General features: G+C 34.4%; 1 protein-coding gene across 7 annotated transcripts; it reads right to left on the reverse strand.

Moving 5' to 3' along the window:
• Positions 1-901: 901 nt before the first annotated feature.
• LOC143916952 (myeloid leukemia factor-like) lies at positions 902-10,471 on the reverse strand. 7 transcript variants are annotated; one of them, XM_077438261.1, is made up of 9 exons: positions 10,192-10,467; positions 7,238-7,413; positions 7,088-7,158; positions 6,910-7,012; positions 4,987-5,107; positions 4,748-4,864; positions 2,802-2,891; positions 2,651-2,691; positions 905-2,142 (listed from the first exon to the last, which is right to left on the reverse strand). In XM_077438261.1, the coding sequence occupies exons 1-8, from the start codon at positions 10,236-10,238 to the stop codon at positions 2,664-2,666; spliced, it is 753 nt and encodes a 250-aa protein (XP_077294387.1). In that variant the 5' UTR covers positions 10,239-10,467; the 3' UTR covers positions 905-2,142; positions 2,651-2,663. The 7 variants fall into 7 exon arrangements, with proteins under 7 accessions (XP_077294386.1, XP_077294385.1, XP_077294391.1 ...); XM_077438262.1 differs by having other exon boundaries at positions 2,656-2,691; positions 10,192-10,456; XM_077438263.1 differs by having other exon boundaries at positions 2,802-2,888; positions 10,192-10,452.
• Between the last annotated feature and the right edge of the window lie 1,055 nt (positions 10,472-11,526).

Genomic DNA, 11,526 nt, shown 5'->3' on the forward strand with positions numbered 1-11,526 from the left:
TTCATATTTTATGTATTCCTCACCATAACCTCTATAATTAGAATTATCTCATTACGAAATAAAAACATTGATCATTAATTGAAAATAATTATGAAGCGGAATTCAGTACACAGTAATGATATCTGCCTTGAAATGACAGCTGTGCTTCAGCCGTCATTTTTTTCATTTCTTGCACTTATTTTATATTATTCGACGTTTAATAACAATAAAATTACAATAATTAGCCTAGCAAGATTTTGCATAATTAACTTAAAACATATTTTTAACTGGACGCTTGGCGTCCAACATAGTGGTTAGCAGATTTTTTTTAGCACAGTAAGGCAAGTATTAATGGCATACCATTTACAAGTTTCTGAGAGGTCTTATCTTATAGGACCAGACAACTGAACGCATGACAAAAGAATATGAGTATTTTATTTGTACTGTTTCCTATGTTTTTCAAACTTTTTACGGGTTATGTTTATAAGTTCAGTGGTTTATAAGTTCATATGTCACTGTGTGAACTTGTAGTTATGTTCAACAGTCATGTGTTCAGTTGTCGTGCCTTCAAAGCCGTGTGTTCTCCTGTCGTGCAAATCGACATTGTCTTCTCACTCACGTGAATAATCGAGAAGACATGACCAGTTTGCAGATTAGATTCGAAAAATCTGTTATTGACTGGTCATCATTTTTTTATGATTGTTATGTTGGAGCTGCCGAATTGCTAAATGTTCTAATTCAGATCATACTATTTTGAAATGGCGTATTAGTATTTTAGCATTTTTCAAGCTCCACAAAATAATTCCAAGGACTAATAATGTCAAATGCACTATGTACATATGTATATTATAAAAATTAAGATTTAATGGGGATTACATTGTAATTGTGACAGGTAAATCTAGCAGTAAAATAAAAGACAGATCATTCGTGACAATGAAAACAGATGTTTTTATTGAATTTTATCTTTTTATATTGTATTTTATTACAGAGGTGTTTGTCAGTGTTTTCAATACATATTTTAATCTATATGAATGCTCGTAATTCTTTAACGATTAAAATAATCAAGAAAAATAATGTACTAAGACATACACAACTACAGATAATTTCAATATCTTAAATTCCAATATAAACCTAAGGCAGAGGCATAATTATTTTTATTTTTATTACATTTACACTAAAATCAGTTCATTCCGATAAGGAAGGATTGACAATTTTATATTATAAAACATTTTGAAACTATAACGGCTACAATTGTGATACTGAAAATCTTTCAGAACCCTTAGAATCAAAACGGGTTTTGCAGCGACAATAATCAAACATTGAAAAACTGAGATGGAATTTTGATTAACCCTACTGCAATATAATTCTTTTTCTCCAACATCAATTTTAATTTATCTTAATTTAATAAGTAAACATATTTAAAAACATTGTACTGTGCAAAGTTTATAAAAAGCAGAGATTTTCAAACTGAGTCAAAGTCAAGAGTTGATACAATAAACGTTTAATACCATATTTTTTAAATGTGTTTACAATAAAATCATTTATATAATGAATAAAAATCACCTTCAAAATAATATTATTACACTAATAACTCGTCTTACATTCATCGGTGAAAATTATTTAATTTGAAAATAGAAAAAAAAAATGAGATTTAAAACTCAGAATTACACTACTGTCAGTATGTATAGTATAGAAACTATCACAAACTATGTAATCACAAAAATATAAATTCCCTCATTTAAAATAAAAAGCGAATAAAGAAAATTTGAATAATTAATACTAAACACCATACCGATGCAGATGCCCGCCTAACAATCCGACTCTGCATGCATTATTACATTATATAAATTACTAAGTTCTGTCTTCCGTGACCAATTAAGATACATACCATAATATTACATCAATTACACACTTTGAAATAATATAAATTCGAAATAGTTCAAAGGAAAAGGTGAATTAAACTATAACAAGAGTTACATCAAGTAATTTTTTTTTTCATTAACCTAAATTGTTTTGACGTCAATTGGTCATCGGCACTCGTTTTATGGGAGTAAAAAGGCAGAACGCGCTCAATAATCGTTGGCGTTGTTGTGTTGGCTCTTGTGACCTCTCTGTTTGGACCTTTGTGGATGAACTGAGCCATACGTGTGACGAACACCAGCACTGAAAGTATACGAACATGCTATTTTTTACTCCTTCATTACAAATAAAAATGTCAGTATAAAAAAATATTTACATTGTTAAATTAATTATATGAATATATCACATACAAGCCTCCCTTAAATATTTAAACAAATATAAGCATGCCCAACTTAATTAGATTAATTTTTATAGCAATATGCAGGCAATTAAATACAATCTTCATAAATATAAATAAATATTTTGATATATAATATATTATAATCTAATAAAACCGCAATATTTTTTTATTATACTATATAATATGCAATATAAACATGATACGACATTATCATCACATACTAAAAAATAAACTTTGAAAAAAATATAGATATTCTAATCAAACAAGAAAAATAAATGACAAGCACTTATTAAAAAGCAAATAAAACTGTTTACAACAGAAGCCATAATATGATCTAGATTATTTTTTTTATATTTCAAAATCGAATGTTATATAGGCAGATCAAAATATTTGATAAATATTGACAAATACATCACATGATTGTTTAATAATAGTATCGTCTGCGGCTATATCTGGAATTTCATGATGAAATTTATATAATTATTACATTTTTGAAAATCATTTAGGATTATATATGTATATATGTATATAATATATGTTGTCATCGATTAGACCCATTTACCTGGATGAAACGGGAGCAGTCAACGCTAAAGGACTCGAAGAGTGGCGCAAAGGACGACGTGAACCAATATTACTTGTTCCAGATCTTCTGCTAAAATTTACACAAATACTAATAATACTACAACAAATCTACATACAAGGCTAACGTTAAGCAAACAAAAATAATCGAGTTTGTCACATTCAAAACACCTCGTGCGCAGTTTATTAATATCGTACATGATGTAATCATATTGAAATATTTACTCATTCAATGCAAATGATTGTCAGGAAATGTATTTGAATGTTTGAAACTAAATTAAAATAATAATAATGCGTGTAAATAAAAAAGGATGATTGATTCAAATGATAAGCTTTAACTAGACAAATATTTGTTTAAATAAAAGCGCAATGATATTTTAGAACCAACAAATGGCAGATCTGAAAAGATTTATGATCTTATTAACCCGTTAACTGCCACTTTACTTGTACGCCAGCAATTTTTAAATTAGTTAACATGCAAAAAAAATGACTTGACTCGCATAATTCGAGGCTCCCAGAGGTATGGTTTGACCTTGCAAGCATATGCATGACACGGGTCATGATTCACGAGAGATTATGGACGTTTCAGATTTCTCAGTATAATCGATGGCAGCTCAATTATTGCATTTTTGTTAAAACAATACGGAAAAAATCAAATCGTCGATTTTTGTAACAGAGTTTGTTCATAGACAGTGCTCGTAAAACCATTTTTAAGCGTTAAATATTGTAACTTGAGAACATAAGAGTATCCACTGTCTAAGTGCATTCGTGGGTGAACAATAGATACCCCGGATTAGGCTAACGGGACCCAAACAAAAGATACGCTGGAATTCTTATAGACCCGGGCGAGTGTGTGCGACTCGCCAGGGTAGACTACGTACATGCCTAGATAATAGACACATTAATTGATCGGGGAAGCTATGCAGTGCAACTTGTCCTTCATAAGGAGGTACACACGGTAGTTCAGATTATTCTCAGGAATTGTTGAATAAATGCTGTGAAGCGACTTTGGCCTTTCATTTGGATACTAAACCCAACCTACCCTATTGTTCGTCTCGGAAGAGAAATCGACACGACTCGCCGGTGAGACGCTGGCGTACAAAGTGTTAAAAAATATTATTATTTAGTAGTTAATGCATAGGAAATAAAATAACAGGTTAAATATCTTATTTATTTAAAGATAAACAATTGCAAGAAATAAATAATTAAGATATTGTAAATTATTCCAAATTGAAATATTTTAATTTGATTTAAGACTACTCATTATAATTTACAACGCTATTCATTTGTCTAAATCATCCATTCAATATGAAATATGTATAAAAAAATATGATTCTATACCTCACTTCAGTTAAATTGATAAAAAAAAGAGTTATGTAAATACACAGTCTCCGTGACGAGACAGAATGTTAAATTACAGAAAACGCAAATATCGGAAGGCAAAGATCGAAAATCGAAAGATCAAAAAAAAATGGTGCATGGTAAACGGTACATACTCACTTAATTTGCGCGAGCAGGATACAACAGGAACAAGAGGAACAGGCTTTTCCTCCCGTATTCTGCGCGCGCACATTAATACGGGAGGAAAAGCATGTTCCATCAATTCAAACAATAGAAATCGAGAACGAAATTTTACCCACATTTAATGTAAATGAAATGAGGTATAACAAAAAGAAACAATGTCAGACAAAAAAAAGATAGTTTAAAGAACCTGTTCAATATAATGCATTAAATATACATGCACAGATATTATATATATAAATATTTATAAGCATAATACGAATATACATAATAGTGGTCCATCATATAATATAATGCATACAAATGTGCCTAAACCATAGATTAAAAGCAGACATACATACATACATATACCGTATAGAAATGCTTATATTGGAAAATAAATGTTGAATGGCGAATAGCGCACTATACCTGTTTGATGTGGCAGGCGGTGGTGCTGGCAAAGCCAGAAGCGGTGTTTGACGAGCTGGCATCAAACGACCACGAGCCTGAGCTGCAGCTGCACGACGACTACGTTGCTCAAATTCACTGCAAGGGAAATAACAACTTAAAACCCAACGAAGCGGTGAATGTCGATATTAGACAAGAGAAACGTCCAAAACCAATATACAAATAAAAAACACATGTTCGTATATAAATAAAATATTAACTGATTGAAGTCGTCAGCTTCTTCTTCGTCAATATTGATGAACTCCTGCCGTTCTTCTAAATCACCCGACTGCACGTTCTGTTCACGTTCAATTACGTGTGCTCTATCGTCGATGTGGTGACCTGTAAAGAGCGAAAATGATATTTATTCATAAAATTTCGGTTACCATGGTGCCACATTACGGGTTTATGTAAAAAAATAATGTTTTTGTAAACATTATTATTATAAATTTTAAATTATATTTGAATAATGATGACAAATGAGGATAGGTTGGCTATTTGCTTGAAACCATTTCAACAATGAAATCACATAAATTCAGAAGCTCTGATAGGAAACGATCGACCTAGAGTCACATATATCCAAGGTCTGGCCAGCAGCACCGAGCCAGGGATTGAACCCACGACTAAAGTGGCTAGACGTCCAGTATTTCCGGGACATATTCCATTTGGTTCGATGATTGTTCCGCACAAATCGAACGGAACATCTGGCACCCGAAAATACCATCCATCAAGATTTACCCACACAAACCATCACACTACCAAGAATTCGAGTGTCAAATGTTCCATATTCGCGATTTTTGCGGCGACGATTGTTGTGTGCGCGATCCCAATATGCGAAATCATCTGTTTACTATACGAGCAGGGTTGCCAGACATCCCTATTTGAGCGGGATTGTCCTGAGCTCAACAGACAAATCCCGAGTGCCGCATTGTAATATACATTACAATGACTTTTTTGTAATGTACAAAAATGTACGACTAAAGCAAACTAGAAAAAAACAATATATGAGAAATGGATAATATTTTTTAACAATCATTCCGCTGGCATTAATTTGTATAAAATTATGTCTCACATACTCCCAATTCCACATTCCAATGCAATTTACGAAAGAATATTTAGTCTAATGAGTGCAGCCTGAAGAAAGGAAAGAAACAGATTATTATTAAAAACCCGAAGAAGCTGAATTAATGATTATTTTTTCTTAATCTGGCAACCCTGCATCCAAAGATTGGCCAGCAACACCGAGCCAGGAATTGAACCCACAACTAGGGTGGCTAGACGTCCCGTATTTACGGGACTTGTTCCATTTTCTAACATTTTGTCCCACTATCTTGATAGAGGTCTTCGGATCAGTTAAATGTTCAGTATTAAAGTAATTTTCAGTAAATAGCTATACAAACAATATATCTGAGAATATTTTTTATACCTTGCAATACTGAAGCAATAAATATGTGTATGTGACTCCAAAATTTATATATATCATGATTATTTCGCGTCAAAATACTTTGGGCGAAATTTATTTACGGTTTGGGTACAGTTTAATGAGAGCTACACTTGCACAAGTTTTGAAAATTGAAAAGGAAAGTATTTCTATAATCGAAGCTATGAAATATGTATGTAGAAGAAACAATAAGTTTAATCCAAATTAGATTTGAAGAAAATTTTATTCCGGTAAATGTAGAAGAAATTTAAAAAGCGGCTGAATATCTATGTATCTGATTTAGGAATAGAACTACATGAAAATGACAGCTAAAAAAATATTTTGTTCTAAAACAGTATGCAAAAACAAAATTTTTTCTATGATTATAGCACAATGATATTATCTAGACTGGATATTATCATTATTATAGACTAGATTATTGTCACCATGGAAAAATTATATTTATATTATAACTATAGAAATGTCAGTTAAAAAAAGAAATCATAAAAAATGGTAAGAGTCATTAAAATATATTTAATTTACAAAATGTGCCTTTTTATTATAAAATATGAATATAATCCCACTGAAAATGTCCCATATTCGTATTTCCTAAATCTGACCACTCTACCCATGACTTGATAACATTATCAGTAACCACTGAGCTGTATTGCTACAAAACAGGATTCAGATAATATGTAATAATAACAATACAAGCAATGTTTACCGATAGTCATCTTCTTCGTGCCAGTACGAGAATCTTCAACTGTTTGTCGGGTTTCTTTAACACCATTCGGTCCAACTTTGGTGCTACTAGTTGAACTGAAAACCTATTGAAAATAATACAAGATTTAAATTATAGCTCAAATATATATACACAAACCTAACATGTGCTAAAATATTACCTGTGGTCTGCCGTCTGGACCATTAGACATAACAATAGTACTGCTACTGAAGGAATTGTTCATCATGCCACCTAAAAAATGTAGAACAGATTTTGCTATCATGAAGATTTATGAAATATACTATTATATATGAAATTGTATGATATTTACCAGTCATCAAACGATTCATATTCATCTGTGGCATGAAAGGCATCATTGCAGTGTGAGCAGAAGGAGGTCCCATTATGGACAAGGGCATTCCCATGTCTCCCATAATATTGCCGAAAGGGTCTCCAAACATGGAGTTCATCACATTATCCATATGACGCATTTGCCGCATGTATGTGCTGAAAAATTATAAATTACATCAAATTAATCAGCAGGTCAACATATAAAATAAACGCTAGTGTAATTAATTCTTTTTATGAACTTTAATCTTTGTAAAATATTTAAAAATAATATAATGTTGTTGATGTTGCGTCATCTATGTATATATCAATTAATATGTTTGATTATAGTGATGTGAAATATGTATGTACGTTTGTATATTTGAATGGGACAATTCTGATACTTTTTACAAAAGTGAAGGTGAATAAACATCACACTTGAATATAAAAACCGTTGTGAAACGTTTTTTTAAATAATTCACAAAAAATTTATTGAAATAGAAATGACAAATATTGAAGTTTATTTTACAATACAATTGATTTGTGATAATTCACTTTTATTTAATGTGTTAATTTTATATACACAAAAATGTGTAAAACATGACGCCAATTGAATCACAGTTGACTCATGTTGAAATTTTTTGAGAAACGAAATTACTCCACACACTTTACGATGTTAGAACCGTTCCACAATTTGGCTCATTCCAGTTCTTTATATTGTCACTGAATTATGGAACCTTCCTGTTTTAACGACATGTTTATGAGAACAAGAAATCGTTTTATTTGTTTGGTTTCTGGATGAAAGTATGAAAATATTTGAATAATGAAAAGATTAATTGGTATTTGTTGGTTATACAGGCGCATCTGAGCATCGAGTATACACGCTTACACTAGCTCATACAAACGCATGGCAGTTACATGAATAACCTCCAGGTGTCAAATAAAAAAAAGTTTTTTAAAAACATACCTCTTCTATAATTTGTATATAAAATTATTATTTTGAATAAAAATACCATTAATTTTATTTTACTACCGCCATCTATGTTTAAAACTAATAAACAAACGGTAGATAAACGTCAACGACTATCTCGCCGGGCAGATTTCAAACGCGTCATACACGATATTTGTGCACCATCATAATGGCGGAGGATCCATTTAATTATATTGATGACCAAAATGAGCAATATGGTAAAGTATGAAAACGATCGGATTAGAGGCAAACTTTTTCCTGAATTGTAATCGTAAGTGAAACGTAAAGGAGGTATGTAAAAAGGACTTATTTGATTACGAAACTTCATATATGTGTTATTATAACTATTATAAATCTAATTATATGAGAATTATTGTATTTTATGGCAATTTAGATTGTTTAACAGAGATATATTGGGACTACATAATGGGAAGAGTACTGGACAGATAGATAGAAAGGTGGTATAACAATAGGCGGCAAAAAGATTTGTAGACGACACAATGATTATGGCTTGCAATGCGGATGAAATAGCTGAACTACTTCATAGAATATAAATAGTGAGTAAACACCTGGGTCTAGAGAAAAACAAAACTTCTCTTCATTGACAGATTTAAGTGCCTCATAAAGTCCAATGCTTTAAAATATTATGAAGAAGTCAACGATTTTATTGCCTTGATCTCAAGAGAAGGGGGATTCCAATAATAAATCTGCCGAAGAATTCTTCTTCTTCTTCTAATGCCGAATCGATATTCAGACGTAGGCGACTACCATGGGCAGACATCGTTTATGGTCCGTGCGAATTCTTCCCTATAAATAGCTTTAATAGGGCAAGCCGAAATAGCTTTTCTAGACTGAGTCCCATCCATGACCTGATGTTCCGGAGCCAAGAGAGCTTCTTTCTCCCAAGCCACCGTTTGCCTTCTACGATTGTTTGTAGAAGGCGATATTTGGGGCCGCGAATAAAGTGGCCCAAGTATTCCATTTTACGGCGCTTCACCGTGTCAAGAAGCTCTCTCTTTTTATGAAGAAGAATAGGAATGGCGAATGCGGCGATGATCGATCTAACAAAATATACTTAGAAACCGTTCTATAACGAAAATCTATCTGATGCGATCTTTGGTAATCGCCAGTGCATTGTATGAAGTCGAGGCATGGATGCTAAAAATGAGAGAATAGGACATGTTAGATGCCTTTGAAATGTGGTGCCGGAAACAGATGTTGCGAATTCCATGGACTGTAAGACGCACGAACATCTCCATCCTCAGAGGGCTTTCAGTTTCAAAGAGACTCTTCACAGCACAAATAAAAAATCTTCTTTCCTAATTCGGCCATATTGCCAGGAAGAACGTAGAGAAGCTGGTAATCACTGGAATACTAGAAGGAAAGCGAGCGAGGTCGATCTCCCATAAGATTGATCAGATCAAATTAAAGAACTGACCGGATCATCCCTAAACGCTGTTTTTAACTTGGCACAGGACCGAGAGGAATGGAGGCAGATCGTCCACCGGTTTCCAGATGATAGAAATGAATACGATGCTCAGCATTGAGCAAACGAGAAAGAAGAAAAGAGAGACAGACAGATGTCATGCTACAAAAACATAAATGCGGATTCCCCTTTGAATAATAGGATTATTAAATTTAAGGCATCCAACCGTAACAATGGCAAACACGATACTGATACGAATGATGACATTGGATACCCTGATTCGCCAATTTGACATTTGTATAGATTCCTCCCCCACCCCCACCCCTCTTTCTACCATGACCGCGTTGGCCATCGAAATGTCAACGCACAATGGATGCGAACATGAGATAGAATTGGCGACAAATGAGGACACGTGTCGGCCCGGGGGCCCAAAGGGGTGCAGGGGAAGGGTGGAGGCACGGGATATGAGGGGGGGGGGGGCATCCGTCAAACGTGACAGGTCGAGTAAAAGGTCATTAGAGAGCGGAACGAAAGATGGGAGAATATGTATTGAGTTACTGACGCCATGAACATGTCGTTGGGGTCGTGCATAGAGCCGAATAGAGACATGGCGGGCGATCGGCGGGCTGGTCTGGCTGGGTCTTCGTCAGGAAACTGGTGAGGATCTTCGAGCAGTCGACTGCAACGGGCGAGCGATTAACCGACGATCTCCTACACCTGCCAAGCACGCACACACACGCACACACACACACACACACACGCACACACAAGCACGCAAACACGCAAACACCAGAGTGCGCGACCCAAGGCTGCCACTCGACGTGATTGCGCCAACTTCACGAAACTTCCAGCATTCGCTCGATTGGTGTTATCACCAGGGAATGTGTTGGATAAAATTCATCTGAATTTTTTTTTAATTTTAAATGCTCTCATTGTGTTTATTACAAAATCTAGTGGTTTTTTATTTCATTTTAAAAAAAAAATTAAAAACAACACCAAAATCTTACAGTTAATTGCTAATACCGCCCAATTTGAAATTGGTAAATTAGTAAATTATTATTTTGTTTTTCTAATGTTTATTCAATCAAATAAAAACAAATGCAACCATCTATATATACTGAAAAATATTAGAGGTACGTTTTCAAAAAATTGTTAAGTAGAAAAAGACTAAATTTACTTTAAGAGGTCAAACCTTTTTTAAAATATGCCTGCTTATTACTACAGATCGGCACCAGAGTGAAAAAATGGGCTCACCATTGTCAATTTCTATGGTCGACTTTTTTTTTTGCTCTCTAGCTTTGTAATGAACCCTCTTCCATAGAAAATAGCACCATCGCGCCGTGCTTTATTTTAAGGTATCACTCATGCAGATGCCTTGCCAATTATCAGAATTAGGGTGTAAAAACCCAACTGAGAGAGTGCGCCGAGCAAAGGCCGCCATTAACAAATGACTTAAGAGGGCTGGACAGCAGCACCTTGTCCATACAGACGTACTATACTTCTCCCTTCCTCAATTATGGCACTAGAGTAATTATTTTTTAATATGCTATGGATATCCACCATTGGGGTGCATCTATCGTTTTATTTTGTGGCGGCTCGCTTATACGACATGGTCGAGTTTGGTTGCCTTCCTGCGAGTGGGAACCAACTCGGCTGGGTTCGGAGAGCTACTACTCACTCTGTCTTCAGCTGTCATATAATAAACACGTGCATTAACATGCCAGTCGTCTCATTCGTCCATCCTCCATACTGGTGACCCCCGACATCGAGCCACGCAGCCTCGATCAATTTCAACATGCCGCTCATCCCTGCCTCGCCGAGCCAGGCAGGAAGCTACCCGCCGCGCCCCCATCGCCATCAACACGCGTCGCGGCCCGCGGGTGACAATAAACGAGCA

Source organism: Arctopsyche grandis, chromosome 9 (assembly GCF_051622035.1).
Source record: "Arctopsyche grandis isolate Sample6627 chromosome 9, ASM5162203v2, whole genome shotgun sequence".
Taxonomy (NCBI): Eukaryota; Metazoa; Arthropoda; class Insecta; order Trichoptera; family Hydropsychidae; genus Arctopsyche; species Arctopsyche grandis.

Coding starts and splice junctions, on each gene's coding strand:
- LOC143916952 (XM_077438259.1), bottom strand. CDS start 10,238: ATGTCTCTATTCGGCTCTATGCACGACCCCAACGACATGTTCATGGC. Junction 7,159..7,237: donor TATGAATCGTTTGATGACTG/GTAAATATCATA, acceptor TACATTTTTTAG/GTGGCATGATGAACAATTCC. Junction 5,108..6,909: donor CACGAAGAAGATGACTATCG/GTAAACATTGCT, acceptor CGCTCTTTACAG/GTCACCACATCGACGATAGA.